The sequence below is a fragment of the Protopterus annectens genome, chromosome 8.part0 (genome assembly GCF_019279795.1).
Source record: "Protopterus annectens isolate FY-2018-M chromosome 8.part0, PAN1.0, whole genome shotgun sequence".
Classification (NCBI taxonomy): domain Eukaryota; kingdom Metazoa; phylum Chordata; order Ceratodontiformes; family Protopteridae; genus Protopterus; species Protopterus annectens.
The window spans coordinates 723,650,750-723,675,253 of record NC_056741.1 but is presented as its reverse complement, the minus strand read 5'-3'; the positions used below and the strand labels follow the sequence as shown (position 1 = coordinate 723,675,253).

Genomic DNA, 24,504 nt, shown 5'->3' with positions numbered 1-24,504 from the left:
GTGGCCACCATGGATCTCAATGCACGAAGAACTATGCCCGCAATGGGTAACTGGGCTTGAAGAATGTCCTGTACATGACGGAGGAGTGAAGACAGTCTGTCTGGTGGAAGAAACACTTTGCCTTGTTTAGTGTCTAGTCTGGCACCTGTGAAATCCAACACCTCAACTGTTGTCAGTTGGGACTTGCTGAGATTTATGATAATACCAAAGGATGGGGGTACATGAAGAAGATAATCCCTGGTCTGCATCAGCCGATGCCTGGAGGGATAGGAGAGAAGCCAATCGTCCAGGCAGGGGAAAAACTGAAATCCCTGCAGCCGCAGGTGAGCCACCACTATCGCCATTACTTTGGTAAACACCTGGGTGGCAGTGGTGAGTTCAAAGGGGAGTACTCTGAACTGAAGATTACTGGCTCCCAGCCGTAAGTGGAGAAACCTCCGGAAGCGCCTGTACATCCTGATATGGAAGTACACACCCTACAGGTCCACAGAGCACATCCAGTCGTTCTTCTGCAAGAAGGGCAGAATGGACTGAAGGGTGACCATCTCAAACTTTGTCTTGGCAATGGACAGGTTCAGGTTTGACAGATCCAGAATGAGTTTTAAGACTCTCGTTTTCTTTGGCACCAAAAAGAACCTGGAATAAATCCATGATCTAACCTGGTCTTGGGGGACTGGCTGGTTGACTTGTTTTGCAAGCAGTCTGGCAATTTCTAGGGTTGCCTCCTCCCACTGACTAGGTGGAATGTCTGGGAGGTGTCTGGGTGGAACGAGAGGATGAAGAAAGGGGCTAGAGTAACCTCTGGATATGATCTTTAGAACCCAAAGATAATTTGTAATTGACTCCCAAGGCTGTTAGGTGCAGAGATAGGTGTCCCCCCCACCCCCCACCCCCCGACTGCCTCCAGAGATGAGCAGTCGGGCAATCCCTCAGGATTGCTGAAGGGGGTCTGTCGGCAAAGCATACCAAGACCCCTGGTTCTTCGGACTCCTCTGCCACAAGGGCAGCGCCTGTCGTATCCCCCTCTGCCAATGTGGGAAAACGTATCCTGAGCATCTTGGGAAGAACCCTGAGATTTCCCGAAACCACAGCTTCTTGACCCCACGCTGACTCCTTGAAAAAGATCTTTGTGGATTGGAGAAGATCATCCAGATGGGAGATTAGGTCTTCCAGTCATTCTCACTCTGGGTTAACTTGTCACGAACCATTTTTCCAAACAGGTGGAACCGTCGTAGTAAAAGAAGTCTTGAGGGGCTCCAAACAGGCACAAAGGCGGAGCCAGTTGTGTCGCCTGATAGCCAAACGCTAGTCCCCACAGCCCTCGAGGTGCCCTCAGCAGTATGTGAGAGAAGTCTCATGGCCGTATTTGAAACAGAAGTGAGGGCGGCCATACAAAAGAACACCTTCTCCTCTGCCGACATGGACCCTGGGGCAGACAAACCGACCTCTGACCATGTCCCTCTGCAGTCTGATTACATGTGCCAGCTAAATCAGTGCACATAAAGCAAAAATGAGGCTGATGCGTTGGCCCACTTCCCAAAACAATCCACCGCCCGAGATCCCCTGTCTGCAGAGTGGACAGAGGAGCTCTCCTGGGCCAGGACCTTATTAGTGGCCACAGTAACCACCATGGCATTAACTGGGGACCCCTTGAACCAACTGGTCTTGTCATATAGGATGCTAAGAACCTTGTCCAAGCACCTGGGGATGGGTCAACTGTGTACGGTTCTTTCATTGCCCTAGTGGACAAGAGATCTACTAATGGATTTGTGGGTGGAGGACACCCAGACTGTAGAAAGTCCTGTGCCAAACGCCTCTAGGAATACAGACTCTTCAGGATTGGGCTTGAGGGTAAACCACCCACCACATTGGCAAAGGATCTCCATGATGTCCCCAAAGAGGAGATCCCCGGGGGTGATCGGGAGAGAGATCTCCCCTTCCTCCAAGTCAATATCATCAGTGAAAGACTCGGGGTGGGGAGTCTAAATAAGCTTTGGGGAGTTGCAGGATCGGAACCTCCTGGGGAGTACTGGTAGCAGGCTGTCCCATGAGGGGCAGGACTCCAGTCCAGAAAAGGAGACAGCCAGGGTGGAATTACAGGACGAGCGTGTCAAAGGTCTTGAAGGAGCACAGAGGTCCCTCTCCACCATCTTGAAAGTACAGTTTTGTACCTACCATAAATGTAGATGTTCGAGTGCTAATACAGCTGCAGTCATAACAGATGGGTTCTCCTGCAGTCAGGCGGGTCCTCGGTCGGCCGAATTCCAAAGTCAAGGTCCGGTGTCGGTTGTCGTCGCTTCTTCCCTGACGTCAGTGCGACAGGGATATAAAGGAACCAGCCGACGCCATTTTCTTCAGTTTTTCTTGCCCCAGATGTCAGGTGCCCCCAGAAGGAAGGCAATACATAAATGTGTGTGATAATGCAGTGCAATATAATCCAAATACAGTAGTTGCAAGCAAACACATCATAAATGAACAGGTTGTAAGAGGATGTGTTAAGCCTATAGGCCTGTCCCAAGAGGGGAAGGAGGGAGGGGAAACCTGGACTGCAGCTGTATTAGCACTCAAACATCTACATTTATGGTAGGTACAAAACTGTACTATGTTCATCGTGCATACAGCTGCAGTCATAACAGATGGGTAGAATCCCAAAGCTAATAAAGGGGTGGTAGGCATTAGGTGGAACTAGGAGGAGCCAAAATGCCCTGCAAGACTGCAATGGCAAAGCCTGCTCTAGATTTGGAGTATAATGGTAGGTTGTAGTGCTTGGAGAAGGTATGTACAGAACTCCAAGTGGCTCCTTCCAAAATATCCTTGGTAGGAACTCCTCTGAGGAAGGCTGCAGAGGTGGCTGTGGCCCTGGTGGAATGAGTTCTAATGCCTGTAGGAACAGTTTTGCCATGAAAGGAATAGCAAAAGCGTATGCAGTGGGCTATCCATTTTGAGATTGTCTGTTTGGAAATTGGCTTCCCTTGAGCTCCTACCGCATAGGCCACAAAGAGCTGTTCTGATTTTCTGAAAGGCTTTGTTCTGTCCAAATAATAACGCAGTTGTCTGTGGATGTTCAAGGAATGTAGTAATCTCTCCCCTTTGTTTTGAGGATTAGGATAAAAAGTAGGTAAATGTATGGCCTGATTTAAAGCTACCCTGGATACCACTTTAGGCATAAAGGACGGGTTGGTTCGTAAGGAAACTCTGTCCTGATGGAAGATGATAAAAGGTTGGACGACCATGAGAGCCTGTAGTTCTGAAACTCTACGAGCTGAGGTGATAGCCAGAAGGAAAGCTGTTTTCCAGGACAAATATTGCAAATCTGATGTGGTAGCTGGCTCAAAGGGAGGCAAGGTCAGTTTTTCCAGAATGAAATTAAGATCCCAAGCAGGTATTGGTTGTTTCCTTGGAGGCCTTAAATTCTTAGCCCCTCTGAGGAACTGCTTTAGGAGAGAGTGAGAGAATAAAGGTGGATCAGTGTTGTATTCTGCAGAAATGGCTGATGCATGGATTTTGATGGAGGAGAAAGTCCACTGCTTAGCAGTTCAGCCAAATATTGTAGTATTTGAAGTAAATTTAGTTTTCCAAGATCCTGGCCCTTTTTCTCATTCCAGACGCAAAAACGTTTCCATTTTGCGGAGTAAGCTTTTCTAGTTGATTGCCTTCTGGCCGCCAAAATGACATCCTGCACCTCCTTGGAGAGTAGGGCCTGTTGTGATAAGGAATCTTCCATGCGGCTAGATTGAGTGTTTTTAGCTGGCTGTGAAGAGTTTTGAAACTGTGCTGAGTCAGAAGAGGAGGCATTAGAGGCAGGGTCCATGGTGGGGAATGCGTCAGGCTCCTCAGGAGTGGGTACCAGTGTTGCCTTGGCCAGTCTGGAGCAATGAGGATCATCTTTGGTCTGTCTGCTTTGGTCTTTAATAGAACTTTGGGCAGCAGAGGAAGAGGAGGGAAGGCATAAACTGTCATTAATGTCCAACTGAAGGAAAGAGCGTCCACTCTCCAGGCCTTTGGATGGAAGATCCTTGAGCAGAATTTTGTCAACTGATGATTCTTGTGGGAGGCAAAGAGATCTATGTCTGGCCTTCCCCATTCTTGGATTATTTCTGTAAAAACTTTTGGATGCAATTTCCATTCGTGTGGATCTGTCATATTCCTGCTTAGGTTGTCTGCCAGCGTGTTTTCCTTGCCTGGCAAGTACTGTGCTTGTAGTTCCATTTGCAAGTCCATGGCCATGTTCCAAAGTGACATGGCCAGTCTGCATAGGGAGTAAGAATGTGTTCCTCCCTGTTTATGTACCACATAACTGTGGTGTTGTCCGTTCTTATCAATAGTTGACCTGGTTGTAGAAGGTCCTTGAAAGCTATAATAGCATTTATTACTGCTAGCATTTCTTTTTGATTGATGTGAAGGTGCTTTTCTTTTTGGGACCATTTGCCCTGAATGCACCGGTCTGTCATGTGCGCCCCCAAGGCGTAGTCTGCGTCTGTTGTGATGACTTGATTTGCTTGAGGCTTGCTGAATGGAAGACCTGTGTTTGACATGCTTGAGCCCACCACAGAAATTCCTTTTGCAGACATGGAATTAGTGGTATTATTGTTTCCAAACTGTGGCTGTGTTGAGACCATATGTTTTTCAGGTCAGTGGCGGATTTAGGCATAGGCGCAGGGGCGCGAGCCAGCCCCTTTTTAAACTTTTTTTTTTTTTAAACCATTCATCCGGTTTTCCCCGGACATATCTTTTTGTGCTCCTGTCCAGGCGTCCGGGCGGTTTTTCAAAACTTCCGCGATTTGTTTGGGTTTTGCAATCCCGACTCAGAATTCAAATCCACGCATGCGCAGAAGGTAGAAGAGCTTGCTTGCGAGATTCGCAAGAGAGGCGAGACTGTGTTTGCGCGGGGAGAAGCAGGACTAGTATGTGTCAAGGAGGGACCGACTGAGAGGTAGGACCCACCACAGCCGTAGGTCTTCCGCGACTGGAGTTGGACTCGGAGAGAGACTCTCACTGTGAGAGAAGGTCCAATTGAGAGATGGCACAAATAAAGGTATGTGTGAACTAAGGTTCAGTAGACATTACCTTTTCTGCTCTCTGCAAAAATTTGAACTATTTCATGCAACCTCTCTCTGACTGTTTTGCATGATGTCATTGTAAAAGGAATTCATGGCAGATACACAGAGTGGGGAGGGTGATTAATGCTTGCTGGAAGACTCAGTAGTTAAGAAATAAAGCTAATTTAAGCTCAGTGGCTGGACAGAAGAGGGGTGTGGATGTTAGTATTTAAAGCTTCTGAACAGGATGAGGTTTTTCCAAACTTCTTGTGAGGTGATAAGTGGATGACTTCTAAAAGCAGCATCTTGGCTTTCAATTTCATCATATTTTTGTGTCCTGTGTGAGGAACAGGGGAATTGTACATAACAGAAAAGTGTGTTAAACTGCTTGTTGCAGTGGTTGCTTCATAAGGAGAGGATGGCCCCTTTGACTGATAAGATGGACAAACTGTAAACATTTTGCATGTTTGTATTATTTGATAGCAGTATCTATCAGCTTGTTCCCATGGATAATAAGACAGGCAACTAGCTTTTAACATTTTGAAAGTCTATGGCATAAAAAAGGAGGGGTTATAGCAACAGCTGGGTTGCAGAATAGAAAGCTAGTTACGCAGATCGGTTTGAAGAATCCAGAACACTTGCACTGCACATCTCCTGTGCTGCCATGCTCTGTGAAAGGCAGGTTTAGTTTGCCACTTTATTCTGATATTGACGTGTGTGTGTGTGTCTGTATCTCTGTGTTAGTGTATGTGTAATTTATTGCATTTTAGCTGTATATTTATTTTTGTTGACTGGAATAGTATGCAAGAATGAAAAAGGAATGATGTTTATTTTCCAAAAGAAGTAGACTGATCACTTTAGGTGTACTAGTGTGAATTTTATTACTTAACAAAAGTACATTAAGCATGTATGGAAGAGGTCTACCACCGTTTCTTTTAAATTTTTTATATGTCCACTCTCCCTGATGCAGAAAGTCTCTTTTGTGTTAGCATGAGAAATCATTTAATGCTAGTGCAAGCCAGGGCAGTATTGCAAAAGTCACGGAACACTTAAATCTGTGCTGTCAGTGAAAGTGAGACATCTGTTATCCTTTCATATTTGGATTTTCTAATTGTGTAGACTTTGTATGTAGTAAAGAAATGAGAATTTTCTCTCTCTTTATTATAAGCATTTTTGCAGTGGTTCAGGACAGGATGCCTTAATATCCGTATGTAACAATGGATGTGACAACTGGATTCAAGTGGAACTGCAATGTTCTGCATTAAAGACCTTTTTTTTTTTTTGGTCTAGTGTGAAAGACCTTTTGTCCCGACAAAGAATCTATCGTCCTCTTTTTCGTATAACCAAATATAGTAACCCTAAGCTGTCATATGGCTGAGTAAGTTAATCTTCTGTTAGAAAGTAATTTAGTTTAATTTTAAAATAAAAAATACAGTTGACTTTGAAACTATTCTTCTACAGTGACAAAGTGATGTGCACTGAGGTAATGCTAATTTTTATTTTATTGACTTACCAATTTTCAAAGTAAGCGGTACAGTTTTCTCCAGAAGAGTATTATGTGCATTAAAGATTTCTTTGTAGTCTTTAAGAGACCGCGTAGTAATTTTCTTAGTTCTCCCCTCAATGTTTAAGGGGAGAACTAAGAAAATTACTATGCGGTCTCTTAAAGACTACAAAGAAATCTTTAACGCACATAATAGTCTTCTGGAGAAAACTGTACCGTTTTGGCACCTTGAAAATTGGAAACTGATGACTTGTAGATCAAAGATCTTCATGGAATTAGAATGTTTTAATTTTGTATTAGTTCCAAAAGAATATTTTATTTAATAAAGGCTTATTTTCATCAACACATTTAATAGGGGGTTAGAAGGAACATGTAAGCTGCCTTTCTATGACGTGATCCTGTGCCTCCGATATGATAAGAAAGATATCATTTGTTTAATTTCCTTACTGTTGTTACCACATAGCTGGCTTCAGTACTGGAGAGCCATAAGCTTTAAGGTTTGCTTAACAGGCGAGGGTTAAGAAATAAGTCTGCAATGCAGTGATGCCCAAAATCTATGTAAAGCTTCCGATATGGAACTTTCAGATGAATGCACTGGGCAAGAACGGGCAGCACATTTTTTCCAAAACAGATGGCTAATGCCTCTTTTTTATGTGCTTCCTTATAAATGGAGATTGTCAGCATTAAACCCAGCATAAAATCTGCTGACTGTAAGACGTTTAATATATTACCTTTTGTGGGCATTGCAGGTTCAAAGCACCTGATAGCAAGAAATGAACTGTCCATTTTTAAAAGTAGTGAGTTTTAAACACATTTGATCTGTGAGGATTGTGTGTCAGTGGCTCAGTGTTCTCTTAATGTAATTTGTCTTCCTGGGAAGGGTCTTATTTTTTAGAGGGTTTTATGGATAAATGCTATTGCTCTAGGAAAAACTTTATTTTTGGGATCATTACATCTTAGTTAACTCCCCAGTCTGCTTGTTCATTGCAAGCCTTTGATTCAGGTAGTGATATACAAGAACTACGGGAATCCTGGTTCTGTTCTGAGTTCTTGTTATCCAAGATTTTTAAAGTGCACATAATTTGTCCAAACCTGCATATAATAAAAATTACTGAAGAAGAAATTTTTTGAGTAATAGTACCTGAAACAATGAAAAAAAATATAATCCTTGTGGAATGAGGCAATGCCTGATTGTCAATGAAAACGAAAAGTTTTATTAAAATGACAGCTTTCCATTTCATTGTATTATTCCAAATCCAGTAAGAGTGTACATTTTATATAATAATTTGGTGATCATCACTTTCAAATGCTCTTCTGAGGTCCACAGATATTTATACCAGTAAGACATTTTTTTTTCTAGGGAGAAGTACATTTTATCATTATCTGAAACTTACTAAGTCATGCAAAGACTTTATTATGAGTTGAATGAACTCAGAATTTATCATACTGTAATACAACTGTATATTCCTTTAGCTCCTTCCTGAACCTGCGTCATGACTGAAAAGGGCATTGGGCCAGTCCATGTATGTGGTCAATAAATAGATATGTGTTAATAAATAAAACTGTTATTGTACTTATAACTTATATACATTTTGAATTCAATCAGGTACTTGGCTGTCCAAGCACTGAGGCACAAATCACTTAATATATTAAAATATTTTAGTGTTGAGAGTGGCCTACTGTGCACTCCTAGGTATTGCTTAAGCCAGTAGTTAACTAACATGCTTGTTGTGAGGCAGGGTGAATGCTGGGGCTAGGAAATAGCAAACTTAATGATGTGTCATGTGTTGAGCATGTTACTTTTTGGTCTACAACAGTTTGGTCAGCCAGTTCATTGATACCAGCAAGGGTGACAGGGTGTGATGCTGTGAAGAAATTATAATACAAACAAACAATGTTTAAATGGAGTGACAGGGTGTGATGCTGTGAAGAAATTATAATACAAACAAACAATGTTTAAATGGATAGCTGATCTTTATTGCTTTTTTTAAACAAAGTTCGATATATGAGAGGTAAGTTAAAAACAAATGTCACGATGGTCAGATAACTTAAAATGCTTTTAGTCAATGGTGTAGCTGGAGGGGGGTGCTAGAGGGGTGGTCCACCCAGGCACACATTTACATTAAGAGTTTTAATTGAAAAAAAAAGTGATTTTTTTAAGGGTGTTCTTCATCTTCGGCCCATAGCATCTGTTCTTCCAGTCACATCTGTGCATGCCACACAATTTGAAATACAGTACAGCATTTGTTTTGATCATCTTATTGCTGCCTGTGAGTGCACACGTGAATGTATTGCTGATTCTTATTGCTGCCAGAGTGTTTAATTTGTCTTGCTGTTGGTTTGTATTGCTCTGTGTGCTGCTGGGTTGCTCTGTGTGTTGCCGGGTTGAATGTCTGGCTCATACATTTGGTCTGTTCCTCCTACAATTTGTGGTTTTCTGGAAAATCAGTGAAAATTGAATTCACTAAATAATGATAGCCATTTAAATTTTAGTTTTCGTATCTTCAGAAAACACATGGAAACACAAATCATGTTTTATTCTAAAACTTTCTAAGATTATGCAAGCAATATTTAACATTTGTTCCTGGTTTTGGGCTTTTGATCCCCCAATAAATTTTGGCTTTTACTAGATTTCTTGTGCTGCAAAGGATTTAGTTGATTGTCAAGTGAATTTTACAAGGAGCTGAGAGCTTTTGAGAAAGAGAAGTTCTGCTTATGCCCAGTTTGCATTGCTAGTAACACAGCAGATAGTATACTTGCTTTTGATGCAGAAGGCTGTGGGTTCTAATCCCACAGTATGTAGATGGATTGCTGATATGGTACTATGTTGTACTTTAAAGGAGGTGGATGCTGCAGTCCTGTGTAGATTCTCCTTTGGAGGAGATAAGTTTCATCATTACTAGGTAATCAGTTTGCCATCTATTCCCTATTGCAATATTACTAGCTTATCATTTTTTTAACGTAACATGGGCAATTTATTCTTCAAGGGCAACAGGCACTTTACTTGTAGATGAAACAATGAAATATAAAGTTGTTTGCTAGCAGCAACTTCATTAGTTACAGATCTCTTTAATATGGATTTAGATGACTTGCAAAGATTGCGCATATTTACTGATATTGGTGGCTTGTAATGATAGAAGTTTCAGTAGACTTTGATGGAAATGTTCTGAATTGGGCAGTTTTGTCATTGTTGCTTTATGTATTAAATGTTCAAAATAATAAATTTAAAACATGCTCTAACAAATGTGCTGTATTATGCAAGGAATATAATTTAATACAATCAAGAAGGTGAATCAAAGAACACATGTATGTCTGCAAGCTCGCAAATATGTGTGCAAGCGGCCTATGATTTGAAAACAGCCCAAAGTTAAACTTTTTATCCGTCACTGGCCAGATGCATTTTCTTTGAATGTGAGTTTCAATGCTGTTTCAATGAATGTGAGTTTAAAGGGCAGAGAAGTTTTAATGCTAAGTCTATTTTCATTGTGAGACTGTTTTCCTTTGTTTAGCAAATTTCTATTATCAGTGTTTGTGCCATAAAATTTTAAAATAATTTTTTAAATGAAGTAAAGCATAGAGCAGCATGCACATTAGTGTTTATGGTAAATGGGGAGAAATAGCCAAGTAATGGGACACTGGAATGACTGTGGGGGGTCTGTGTATCGGGAGGCCCATTTGACCATGATTTTTGTGGGGGTGGGCTGCAAACTCAGACATTCCTGGGCAGTACAGACTCTAGCTGTGCCACTGCTTTTGGTTAAGTTAAGGCGCTATTGTAGAATATTGTGTCAGATATTTGAACTGAAGCCCAAAAATGACAGCACTTTATATGTTTGAATGTAAATGTGTCTCCCTATTTTTCTCTCAGTGGGGGATTTGCAGACCTAATGGTTCTTTGCTTCTGAACTGAGAATTTTAAATTTGTAACTGAATAAGAAAATACATAGTTTGACGGTTTTGTTTGGGCTGAACTGCCTGTTGATAGACTATGTAACTGCAGTCAAAAACTGGCCACAGTGTCAATTAAATTCAGTTTTATTTGACCCTAAATAGGTTATGAGACACTCATACTGGCTGACTTTTCAAACACCCCTGATCCATCCATTCACAGCTCTCTCTTTTTTTTTTTTTTCCCCAGTTGTGCACAAGGCATCGGGTTGTCACTTCAGCCACAACCCTAGTGTTCTTAGCAAACTGAAATGATGATTAAAATATAACTGAAATATAAAATAAAAAAATATATAATTGAAATAGATGCAAGGAAAAGAGAACACGTGAAAAATAACAAAAAATTTACTTATTTACATTTTAAGAGCGGTATGCACAGCAGCCAGTAACAAGTGATTGAACATGTTTTTTAATCGGTCGTAGTTGTTTTAAAGTTTCTAGGTAACTCAATAATGTTTGTGTACATTCATGTAGCTCTCCTTAATGTGAAAGTTTTGCTAACAGCTGCATCTAGAAAGCTCATGTCATGGTTAATAATGCTGTAATGAGTATATAGATGAATTGACATGATTCTGTATTTACAACAGATATTTGTTAAAAATGTCATCATTAAATTAAATGTGTGATAGACCCTTTTAATGTGGAACATGCAGTTTAAATAAAGTACTTTTGAGAGGTTTATGTTGGGTTGGAACTGGAAAGAAACTGATGCTTTAATTATACAAAACGAGAAAATTGAGGCTGAGTAGCTGATTAAGATTTGTAGATGTCTTGGGGATGGTAACAAAGGCAGAGTTGCAAGAATAGATGGAGGATGGGGAAATAAGGTAAACGTTTTATTGCTTTGGAAAATCAGGTGGTTGATATCCTCACTGGCATGGATTTTATCCTGTGTATTAGTTCCCGTTATACAGAATGCTTCTGTATTGGTAAGGAGCTTCTGTGATGGATGCCACATATGAGGTGAATGTTTTGTGCCTCTGAGTGCTTGAATGTGTTTTTTGATAATGCAGAGGTGAGTTATGGAAAAGGTGGTTGTATATGTGAGTTGATAGGAGCTTAATCAGTGACTGCTAATCATTTATGGTACCTAAGCATTTGGGAGTACATTTACCATTTGAAGTAAGAAATGTAGAATGCTTTGATGGTAGTATAGAGCTCATGTGATGCATGGTATGTCTGAGGTGAACATGCTGTGGCTTTAGGAGATTCTGACCTTTTAATAGTGCATAGGAGCTAGCTGAGCAATAGCCAGGGAACAGGAGGTTTGCATATCAGGACTGATAGGAGCTTAATCAGTGGTTGGTGTTCATTTTATGGCTGTTAGGCATTTGGGAGTACATTTAACATACAGAGTAAGAGATTCGGTTTTGAATTGTTTGAAGGCACCTATTGGAATGTGTAGCAGAGAGAATGAGCCAGGGAAAGGTTTGACACATTGGGCAATAATTTTATTTTGCTTTCTTGGCTAAAAATGTGTTTTATGGCATAACCTGCTTTTATCTGCTGATTTATGTGGGTGGTAAATATCAATGATGCATCTATCCAGAGGCTGAACTGTTGTTGCTAACGGTGTAAACTGTTTCATTAGGCTACTAAGCCAGAGGTATAGCAAACCTACTGACTGATTAAATTCAGCTCCAACTTTACCCCTCTCTCCCCCTTAACCTTCCCTCAGAAATACCATCTAATATACCGACCCTGCTATCACTAGGGAACAGGTCCTTGAGGCAAAGAACACTGCATCAATGGGTCCAGACAGTATCTCAGTATGCCTTCTAAATAGCATGAAAGTGACCTGCCAGAGCCTCTGGAATTGCTATTTAACTATAGCTTCTAAACAGGCTTTTTGCCGCATGAATGGAGAACAGCAAATTCATACCTCTGCACAAAGGTAGGCTTGTCTACAGACCCTGGAAACTACAGTCCTATAAGTCTCACTAGTCTTGTATGTAAATCCATGAGAAGAATTATCATGGAAATGATCAACAGTGATATAGTAAACCTCCTAACACTGGATCCAATCCAGTTTGGTTTCATCAAGGGCATATTATGCCTACTCAACCTGGTAGACTTCTTTAAGAAGGTCACCAAAGCAATGGATGAGGGCAAAATGGTTCAAACTGCCTACCTTGACCTGGCTAGGGCATTTGACACAATACCCCACTGGCATTGCTGACAAACTCAAAGGTTGGGTACAAACTCATATGTTACCCAGTGGATAGCCAACTGGCTCAGACAGGACCCAGGAAGTTAGAACTGGGCAGCCACCTCTACAAATAGGCCAGTTACAAGTGGAGTCCCTCAGGGATCAGTCCTTGGACCACTCCTTTTTGGCATTTACTTCTCTGAAGTCAAGGCCAATGTCAGTGGTCTCTGGCTGATAAAAATTTGCAGATGTTTGCAAATTAGGAGCTGTCATTGAATCTCCAGGAGGGGCTGACAGACTGGTGTCAGAGCCACGGACTAAAACTAAATGCCAAGAAATGTATAATAGTATCCTTTAGGAACAGTCATCCACCCCTGGTAACTATCATATTGACAACATACCCCTTACAGCTGACCCAGCAGTCAGGGGCTTGGGGACATGCACGGATAGTAATCTAGCCTTTGACTATCATGTGTCTACAGTAGTGAGGAAATCCTATGCTGAGCAACTTATAAACAAAGGTATGGCATCTAAGTTCAAGGAAGTCATTGTTTCACTGTATTTGGCATTCAGAAGATGGTATGTACTTAACTAGGTCCTACCTCTTAGAGCAAGAAATCTGGACAAAGGCATTTATAAAAGTGGGACAAAGGCCCAAAAGTAGGGACAATTTTTAAATATTGCTCTTACAAACTTAGAAAGTTAGTATAACAGGTTTGTATTAGCATGACTTTACTGAAGGGTTTGAAGTCGGAAACTCAAATGCCATTATTTTCTAACTTCAGTCTTTAGTGATTTGCCACTAATTTGCCAGAAAACCATAATTTTATGAAAAACAGACAAAAAATATGTGGCAAAAATCTGGACATTCTGGAAAGAATTGTGCAGTTGAGAGATATGCCAGGCACATCTAACTAATGGAACATCCACAGAGGTTCCTCACTAAAAGAATACAGGGTTAAGTAAAATGTCCTATGCAGACTGCCTTAAGGTTCTATCCCTGTATTCTGTCTCTTACATGCTTTTGAGGTGAAAGCTATTCCTGATATGCAGGGCATTGTCAGACCCCACTGTGCTGGACCTCCTGCATATCCACAAAACAAACAGTACCAGAATTACCTGTTCTAAAGACTTAAACCTTACCTGTGATATAAATTGGATCTGCTGGAGAGACCGGTATGTATCCCAGAGATTACCCAGTCTGTTCAAGTGCTGTGTGCTGCACAAGAATTACCTGTTTCTTCTGCCATATCTACAGCAAAATCATATGCAACTGAATGTACATTGATGTCTTTCCACACATCAGAGCTTCTTAAGATGGTCTTTTCACAAGCAGCAAACCTAGTGTCCCACTTGACCGCTTACACCCCGGTAGTCAACTAACCAGACTGCGCCCCCCCTTTTGCAAATTCCTGGATCCGCCACTGCAGGTACCATTGTAGTTTCCTCATATGCAGCTTTGCACATGGGATTAGTAAGATGCAAGATGCCATGAATCCCAGAGCCTGCAGGATTTTCCTTGCAGTCAGCCTGGTGCAATTTGCTAGTGTTCTGAAGTATTGAATTAGTTGCCCCTGCTTCTCTGGCGTGAGGTAGGCCATCTGGGTGTTTGTGTCCAAATTGGCACCCAGGAAAATAATCTTCTGAGAGAGTATTAGCCTTGATTTCTTTTTGTTGACTGTGTATCCCAGAGAGTTCAATAACATTATTACACAAGCCAGATGTTTCAGAAGAATGTGCTTGCTGTCCGCTTGGATCAGGCAGTCGTCCAAATAGGGGTATATTTGTATCCCTTGAAGTCTGCAGTAGGCAATTACTGATGCCAGGCATTTCGTGAATACTCTGGGCGCAGTAGATAAGCCAAAGGGCAATGCAGAGAATTGATAATGGGTTGAACCTGCAAGAAATCTGAGGTACCTTCTGCAATTTTGTCTGATTGGGACATGCAGGTATGCCTCCTTGAGGTCCAGTGTTACCAGCCAAGACTCCTTGCCCAGCATGGGAAGAAGTTGCTGTAGAGTGAGCATCTTGAATTTTGGTACGAGTAGAAATGTGTTTAGGATGGATAGATCCAAAATAGGTCTCCAATCTTTTCCCTTCCTTGGCACCAGAAATAGCCTTGAATAAAAACCTTAACCTTGTTCGTGCGTAGGTACCTCTGAATAGCTTTCATGTTTATGAGATATGAAATTTGCCTTTGTGCCTCTGCCCTTTGATTGTGTGGCAGGTTTGGCATGCCTCTCATTTTTGGAAGGGTGTGAAAATGGAATTTGTAGCCTCTGTTTATAATGTCCAGGATCCATTTGTCCTTTGTGACAACATGCCAATTTTTATAAGAATAATGCCAGCTTTCTTCCTAAGGGGGCTGCCATTTGAGACCTCGTTGGCATGCAAAGGGGAAGTCATTGGGTTTGCTTTCTGAAAGATTGCGAGTTGTCCTCACCACCTCTTTGTGTAGGAGCTTGCCATTGTCTGCCTCTATACGATCCTTGGGATTGTCCTCTGCCCCTCGGGTGCCTGTATCTGCCTCTTTGGGGTCTGTCTGTGGCAGGAAAGGACCAGTTTTTGGAAGGCCAATTTCTACTAAAACGTGGGGGTTGAACCTGTAGAAATTCTTTCACAGTTTGCATTGATTTAGCCTTTTCCTCCATTTTCCGTAATACTTCCTCAGCATTAGCACCAAATAATACATCCTTTTGTAGAGGAGCATCTAATAATTTTGTTTTGACCTGATCTGGCAAGGATTGTTCCTTGAGCCAGGCATGCCTACGTATGACTGAGCCTGTAACAGCAGCTCTACATGAGGCCTCTAGAGCATCAAAACCACATTGTAAGGTATGCTTACCCACTTGTTCTGCACTATGCATCAAATCCTGTAACTCCTTCAAGTCTGGTTGTTCAGGTTGTGACATTTTACTTTTCAATTGTGATAACAAAAACTGTTGGTATTTTAGCATATGAAACTGACAGTTTAAGGCCCTCATGGATAAGGTAGCCGAGGTATATACCTTTTTCCCCCACCTTTCTAAGGATCTGGAATCTCTCTCGGAAGGCAATGGATTTTTGACAATGGAGGCCTTAACTCCCTTGGGGCCCTGGGAAATGGTTTCTAGGTCAGCAGCATGGCTTTTGTATAGAAATTGGTGTGAGTCAGGAACCCTGTAGTACCTGTCAGGCTTAACTGGAGCTGGAGGTAGAGAGTCCGGGTTAAGGCAGGCCTCCAAGTAAACATCATCTAGGATGTCCAAGACAGGAGGTATAGCCAGAGGCCTGTGCTGGGGTAACAAGAGAAATTCCCTGAGCCTTTTCTTGGAATCCGAATAATCCTGGCCTTCCCAGTGGAAGTGTTCCCTTAAGGTATGCAAAGTTTCCCCAAATGAGTAATCCTCGGGGGGGGGGATACAAAAGGGATGGACTCCTCCGCATCAGAGTCTTCAAAAGGGGAGTAAGACTGTTCCTGATCATCAGAGTGTTCTGAAATAATGGAGCCCTGATCAGAGGAGGGGGAATCTTCCTCCACTCTGGGCCTTTTGTCCGGTGGGGGCTGAGAACCTCTGATTAGAGTAATTAAATCCTCAGCCATTTTAAGCATCTGTTTCTTAGGCATGGGGCCTGGAGATGGGCCCTGTGTAGCTGGTCTCTTAGAGTGCATGGTCGCTTTAGACTTGGTGAAAGCCTTGATGGAGAAAGAAGAGGAAGGTCTGAAGGCGTGGTGTCGGTAGAGGCCGCGGACCTCGTGTGTCGGTCCTTGTCTTTGCGTTTTTTAGACAAAACCGGAATCGGAGTATCCAACGACATAGTATAGTTAAATGCTTTCCCAAAATAATGCTGGGCAAACACTGCCCGACGCTTAATAGTGCGTTTGTTGAATGTAGCACAAAAGCGACAGACCGAGACGTCGTGGTCTGGGCCTAAACAAGGTATACAGAGGGAATGGAAATCCTTATGCGGTATTTGCTTCCCACAAGAAATACAATTATTAACTTTGTCTGACATCGGTCTGAGGCAAGAAAATTTTCCCCAACGGGGTACTTAGCTTTTAAGAAGACTTCGGTTTCCAAATTTTCGTAATCTCAGGAGCTGGCCGACCGGCACTTGCGAACTGCTTCTGCTTCGGGCACCGCGCGGAAAAAAAGACTGGAGAAAATGGCGTTGGCTGGTTCCTTTATACCCCTGTCGCACTGACGTCAGGGAAGAAGCGACAACTGACGCCAGACCTAGACTTTGGAATTCGGCCGACCGATAACCCGCCTGACGGCAGGAGAACCCATCTGTTATGACTGCAGCTGTATGCACGATGAACATAGTCAAAGGCCAGCGGACCCCAGAAGGTAGAATGCCCAGGGCAGAGGCCGGATCAGCCACCCTCAGTGCTGAATGCGGGACCTGACCCAAACCCTCCCAGCGCAGAGGGAAAGGGACAACCCCAAAAACCTCACAGTCGACAGTATGCCCTCGGACCGAACACTGAGGCTACAGTTCTGAGAGTTGGTCTGCTCTGAAAATGTTGGAGCCAAACCGCTCAAGGCAACATGAAGTAGATGTACCAGGGACCATCAACTGAAGACCAGATAGGAAAAGAATAGATTTGGAGGAAGGCAGACTACATGCTCACCGCCCCAGCAAGAGATGGAGCAGGACAGTCTACCAGCTAAATCTGGGCTCAAAGGAATTTCAACATCATCCTGTCCACCTCAGCTGCGGACAGACTCAGTGGACAAGACTGAAGAAGCCACCAACCTCAGTCTAGAATGACGCTGAAGGGCAGTGGTGGCTGGGGACCCAGCCCAAGTAGTCTCTGGCTCCTTGGAAAAATGTGGAGATCGCAAGAGAAGGGAACTCCAGCTCAGATCTGGGCAGAACTTAGATGGGGGCTTGGTACAGGAACAGCGCTCTGGAAACCTCTTCCTAGGCCTCTCTCAATCTTTAGTACAGGCCTTCTCTCTGTTCCTGTGCTTCTTGAAAGGAGGACAAGTCCCAGAAGCAGGGGTGGATCTGCAGGAAGTGGGCGAAGGCCCTTTAAAATAAGCTTATTCCTCCTGTCGATCAAAGCAAGGGTATTGAAGCCTACGCAGGTCAAGCAAGAGGAATCTAAATGGGAAACTCCCAAACAGACAAAGCACAGAGTGTGGGCATTGGAAGGTGGTTGCTTATGCCCACACTCTGCACACTTCCTAAAGCCTGGCTTAGGGGTGTCAGCCAATGCAAAGGAAGGCCCAAGCACTCGCTTTCTTTTCTATTCTAGTGTGTGCACGCACGTGAATTTTTTTTTTTTTATTATTTTTTTTTGTATGGAGGCCGACACAGAGAAGCACAAAGAAAATTTAAGAGTTAGAAAGACAAAACCTACAGACTACAGAAAGGAGAAATATAAAACCTAAAAGACAACAGACTACTGAGCTTTGGGCAGTGGAAACCCATGCTGTTCAAATCAAGTGGCAAACGAGATCTGAGGGGAGGAGGGAAAGAGGGGCATTGTGGGTAGGGGAGGGGTTTGGACTTTGGATCAGATGCTGGATTATAAGGCCAAGTCAGAACAGTGCTGGATCAGAGTACCTCAGGTTGAAGACCAAATGAAAACAGCAACTTCAGATCTTCTGTTACTACGGTCACACAATCATAATTACACATTATAACAACAGTAAGGTAAAAAAAAAAATCTGTAACCTGACCACCGAGTTATAATCTTCCATATACAAATAAACACAGCCACCGCATCCCATACCTCTCAACCTGGAAATATCAAAAATCTGGACAAGGCCCATGAAAAATAGGTACAAATCTGTATGCTGATTATCAAATTTGCATACATATTTACATAACCCCACCCACTCCCATGGAATTGTGGGATATCAACTTTCGAACACAAACTGAACAGACAACCAAAATATGGCACCAGAGTCCCCCTGCAGCCATTCCAATATCCCATTACCTGGCTATTTCACCCCATTTACCATAAGCACTAATGTGTGATAAACAAATCAATACTGTCTCATGATGAAAACAGACTTGGCATTAATATTTCTCTACCCTTGAAACTCACATTCATCGAAACAGCATTAAAACCCGTACCACATCCAAAGAAAATGCATCTGGCCAGTGGTGGATAAAGATTACCTTTGGACTGTTTTCAAATCATTGGCCCTTTGCACACAAAACAAGAAACATACATGATGCGTTCTTTTCTTTGATACACCTTCCTGACTATTAAGTTATAGTCCTTGTATAATACAGCACACTTGCTAGACAGAGCACATTTTAAATTTATTGTTTGAATGAACATTTTTATAGTAGGCTGTACGGTAGGCAAAGAAAGAAAATGCATGAACCAATAATTATAAAAATGCCCAATTCAGAACATTTCCATCATAAAAGTCTGCTTCCACACCCAAACTATAAATAATTATAAAGACAATGACTTAAGGAATTATGGAATCATTGTTTTTAAATATATCCACTACTAGCATGTACATTTGCTTAAAAAACTTACAGGGAGCCATTTTGGTGAGTTTTGTGATTGTGCATGTGTATATGTAGCTAAGCAATTCCATGCATGTTGACAATTTCATTGAAATAGGCTGGGAATGAAATGGTCCGCAGTCACACTACCATGTGCTTTTGTTTGTGTACATGTATCTGAAGAAGGCAGGAGGACATTCAGTGTGATTCTAGTCTGTTACTATTTTAAGACATTGTGCCATTATCTGCTTCTGAGAAGTATATTAACAATTACAGTTTTAAAAAAAATAAATTAATCACAAATTTCCTATAATTCCTATATGCCAGTATAGCCAATTAAAAGCCTCAATTTGTAGTGTAAGTAAAGGCAAACAAAAAAAATGAATGAACAAAAGAGCTGTTTAAATAAATCTGAATATTAGGAAAATGCCTTAGGAATAATGACGGCTTTATTTTCCAACAGAAATACAAGAATATTTTAAATCAAGGAAAATCCCTAAATCAATAAAGAAGAGGAAATAGAACAATGAACATGTAAAATATCTCCAGGCTCACAAAAGCTGGAGTTCAGATCTCATTTACAGCACATATTCTATATTGAGCTGTTTATGTCTGATCTCTGGAACATTTGTGTGTGGTGTGTAGCATAACTCATTTTCATATTTCTCTTGCCTGGAGATGGAAAAAAAAAACAGTTCCTCTAGCAGAAAACCTAAAATGTTTTACTACTAATGAACTGAACTGTCCTATTATATGTAAAGGAATTAAAGAATGTAGCTTTCATTTTCTGTTTTAAACAGAATTTAAACTGGATTCATTAATCTGTTTAGAGTTGTCAGCACTTCTACGTACATGCGATTCCTGGAAGCATGACACTACATCTTGAATGTAACTACTGCTGACTTATCTGTGATTATCGAGGCACATTTCTAATTTAAAAATAGTTTTTTTTGCTCCTTCTGGAAAACAGATAATAAAAACATTCAACTATTAAAAACAGGAAAAGCATATTGGAATGAAACCCCAAATAATGTAATCTCTAGACCACGTTATTTCTAGCAGTGCTTTCTCAATTACTGAATGCATGAAGCAGCCAGGCTATGATTGCTTTCATAGCTCCTTTCTTGCTTGCCTCTATTCTTTAAATTACTCTGTGTAAATTTATGCAAGCCCTACCAGCTTCTGTGACAGTTAATTAGCAGCATTTCTCGTCAAAGCATATATGTTTCTCATCCCTTATTTTTATAATTTTACACATTACATTCTTTTCTATCTGTGAGAAAGTTTACACTGGCACATTTCATACTAGAAGTTAAATATGGTCATACCACATGAATATACACACTCAAGTGTGTGCACTCACCCACACATGCACAACTGTAGGCATCGTACCTGACAATAAGTGAATACCCAGCCACACACACACACACAGTTTCCTTACCTAATTCCTTGCTTCATCCCGTTCTCTTAGCCTGCAGCCCAAGTCCATTTATGTTGGCAGAAATTTGCAAAAATAAAGTAATGCTAGCCCATTCTCAGCATAGCAGTTTACAAAAGTAAATTCAGCCCATTCTCGGCAGCATTAGTGCTGCTGCTGTTTAATTCCCGCCCGCTCACAGCCAGCCGGAAATAATGATGCGAGCTCCTTGAGCTCAATTCCGACTGGCTATTAGCACTGACGGAGCCGACATCATTGCGCACGTGATGACGTCAGCTCTGACAGCGCGAAAATTCAAAACAAAAAAAAAAAAAAAAAAAAAGAAAGAAAGCAAAAAAATCGGAAATGAAGGGGTGCCACTCGGTAATCGTGGTACCCCTTCATTTTGACCCCAAAACTCGGTAAAAACAGAGTAATTCGAAACGGTTGGGAGGTCTACCGCATCCTGTGGTAAGAGCTCACCTTCAAACATAGACAAAAACGTTTTTACTCAGAAATATACAACTCCTACTACCCATTACAGGAACTTCAAGAGTGAAGTGCAAAGTAATACTAAGTTTTAATTTTACTCAACAGTAGACTTTTTATATACAAAAGCATTTCAACTGAATGAAGTTCTGATACAAGCACTCATTCTGATCACATCTGTCTCAGACGATCAATGCATCCATATGATGGCAATATGGTAAAAAAAAAATGTGCAATCCACAAATCTGATTACTGTTGCTGACTCGGTACAACGTTCAACTAAAGGACAACTTCAGAGTTCTCTCTTCACTTTATTTTGGAGAATGATAAGTAGTATCACCTGAACACTTCATATAAAGTGCAATTCTTCACTCTATCCAGGTACAATGAAGAGAAGCATGAGCAGCAAACTCACTAAAACAAAGCTAGAAGACTAGCATTAAGATATAAATAAAAGACAACTGACAACACTGCCACTTACTTGTTCCCAATTGTAGTTGCAGAATGAAGACTGCGGGGGAGAGGTGCTGCACCACTCAAGTCAGGTTTATTCCAAGTTAATGTCTCTGTGAAAAAATTAGTAACTATTAACTGTAAACACAAAACTTTGACTGCTGTGGAATATACGATAAATAACCTAACAGACATTTTTAAGAGAAGATGAACAGTACAACAGCAGCCTATGCTGCCATGAAAACAAGGTTATGCTGCATTTGTGAGGTTTAAAACTGTCATAGTAGATGTATAAAGTACAGCTGTGTACACTTATAAATGTAGATGTTTGAGTGTATTCACTGTTTCAGTCATTACACTTGGGTTAACTGCCTGCAGATAGCCCTCAGTCGGCCCGAATGCCGGAGTCTTGGGATTTCTGCGTCGGATGCTGTTACCTCTTCCATGACGTCAGGTCGTCAGGGGTATAAAACATGCAACCGATGCCATTATATCAGTTTTTCTTGCCAAAGAAGAGGATAGGTAGAAAGTATAGAAAGGTCAGGGGGCTGGAGGGAGGGTAACCATGACTGCAACACTGAAGACACTCGAACATCTACATTTATGGTAAGTGTGCACACAACTGTAATATGTTCTTCGTGTTTCACTGTTGCAGTCATCACACTTGGGTTGATCCCAAAGCTGAGGAAGGGTGGAGGCAGTCAAGAAGTATTAGGGCTGGCTAGCAGGCCTTGTAAGACTGCTGTGGCATATCCAGCTCTGGATTTAGAAAAGATAAAGTGGTAATGCTTGGTGAAGGTGTGTACAGAACTCCAGGTTGCAGCTTCCAGGATGTCCCTGGTAGGGATTCCCCCTGAGAAATGCTGCAGAGACTGAGGTAGCCCTAGTGGAATGAGTCCTGATACCCTGTGGGGTAGGTTTTCCATGGTGTTTGTAACAGAAATGGATGCAGTGTGCTATCCATTTGGACATGGTTTGCTTTGAAATGGCCTTGCCCTCTGCCCCTGTAGCAAAGCTGACTAGCAGCTGGTCAGATTTTCTGAAAGGTTTAGTCCTGTCAAGGAAGAACCTGAGCTGTCTGTGCACGTCCAAGGAGGGCAGGATCCTTTGCCTTTATTCTGAGGATTGGGAAAAAAGGTTGGTAAATGGATGGATTGGTTTAAAGCCACACTGAATACCACATTGGGCATAAATATGGGTTAGTCCTGAGGGAAACCCTGTCCGCATGGAAGATAATGAAGGGTTCCACAGCCATAAGGGCCTGTTACTCAGACAGTCTTCTTGCTGAAGTGATGGCTAGAAGTAAGGCTGTTTTCCAAAACAGGAATTTTAACTCTGCTGTAGCAGCAGGCTCAAGGGGGGGGGGGGGGTGCATCAGCTTCTCTAATAGAAAGTTAAGGACCCAGGCAGGAGTGGGAGTTCTCCTAGTGGGTCTTAAATTGTTAGCTCCTCTCATTCGGGAAGCCCAACCAGTTCAAAATGCCCCAAATTTTCAGAATCCGGCCTCACAGTACAATCTGAGATCGAAGGGCAAAAAACCACAGTACAATACCAACAAGTCGAAGAATCGCAAAAGCAGGAGATGACTTCATTGAATCCGAACACAATGGAATTTTTTAATTCTAAGTTAAAAGAAATCCTAATGAACGGGGGACAAGGATTTCAAAATCTATAATTATTCAGACACTGTTAATGACTCATCTCTAGTTGAATTACTAGTGAATGGGGAACAACTTTGTTCCATCCAAAAGGGCAGATCTGGCAAAAGTATTAATTGATTTAAAACTATGTTAGAAAGTTAAAGCTGTCACTATTGTTTGCGGACAATGACAATGTACAGAGAACTGCTTTACATACATCTAGCACATTTTGTCGTGCCCCCCCCCCAATCCTACGTTGCAACTATTTGAACAAATCTTTGAGTTAGATTTATACAACTCATTTAGAGTAGGATATAATAAAAAGTTTAACTTTCACTTCAACACCTCCCAGGAACAACGTGACCTATTGCACTTAATTTAGCAGGCTCCAGTTCGGATTATGTCACCTGATAAGGGTGGTGGGCTAGTAGTGATGAATATTGAGGACTACATTAATAAAATGGAAAAAATAGCAGCCCAACTTAATAGCTTGTATCACGCAACGAATTAAACCAAGCCTGCTCTAAAATTAGATCACATCTATATGAAATGTTTTTGGAAGCTAGGATTCCTTCAGATCTTTTCAAGTATCTTAGTATGCCAGCCCCCAGAGCTGTACCCTTGGGCGAAATGGGTAGATGAAACCCTTAAAAAATACGTCACCCAAGAACAACAAATTTGCAAAGATTCCAAGACATTAGCCCAAATTAAAAACTTAGATTATAAACAACCTTTGAATTTTCTAACAATAGACGTCTAGGATCATTATTCATCAATCCCACATGATGAAGGGATTGAACGGATCAGCAATCTACTGAGGTTAAAGGGAGCTCCATTAGATGAAGTAAATCTAATAGAGGAGATGTTGGATGTCACCCTGAATAACAACTATATTACATTCAACAGCAAGTATTTTGTCCAAAAACAGAAGTAGCAATTGGGGTCTTTGTGTGGGGCGAGTTATGCGAACCTTGTTACGGCATCATGGGAGCATGAGTTTATTTTTAACAAGCCGAACATAAAAAAGCAGATTTCCTTCTACACACGCTTCCTTGATGATGTTTTCATAATACTTGATGGTGACAGGGACTCCGCAGAATCACTAGTGGATTACTTTAATAGTACAACTAGCTTTCTTTCCTTCACCCATGTCTTCGACACAGACCGGGTTTTTTACCTGGATGTAGATCTGAGTAAAGACGTGATGAAAAACTCAAATGTGTTTAAGATTTACAGAAAACATACATACTCTAATTCCTTTCTCCATTACAGCAGCTGTCACCCTTGGCATCAGAAAAAGTCAGTTGTCAAGGGACAATTTGAGAGAGCTGCGCGTATGGTCACACCCGAGTCTGATTTCTTGCATGAAAGCCACAAATTGAAGGATATGTTCCTCAAAGGGGGTT

General features: G+C 41.7%; 1 protein-coding gene across 4 annotated transcripts in view; it reads right to left on the bottom strand.

Moving 5' to 3' along the window:
• The window catches only part of HCFC1 (host cell factor C1), a 3,865,385-nt gene that overhangs the window by 2,698,392 nt on the left and 1,142,489 nt on the right, over window positions 1-24,504 (bottom strand). For all 4 annotated transcript variants that reach the window (XM_044080175.1, XM_044080172.1, XM_044080173.1 and 1 more), the window contains exon 5: window positions 21,487-21,571. In XM_044080175.1, coding sequence (XP_043936110.1) covers window positions 21,487-21,571 — 85 coding nt within the window. The remainder of the gene's footprint in view (window positions 1-21,486; window positions 21,572-24,504) is intronic.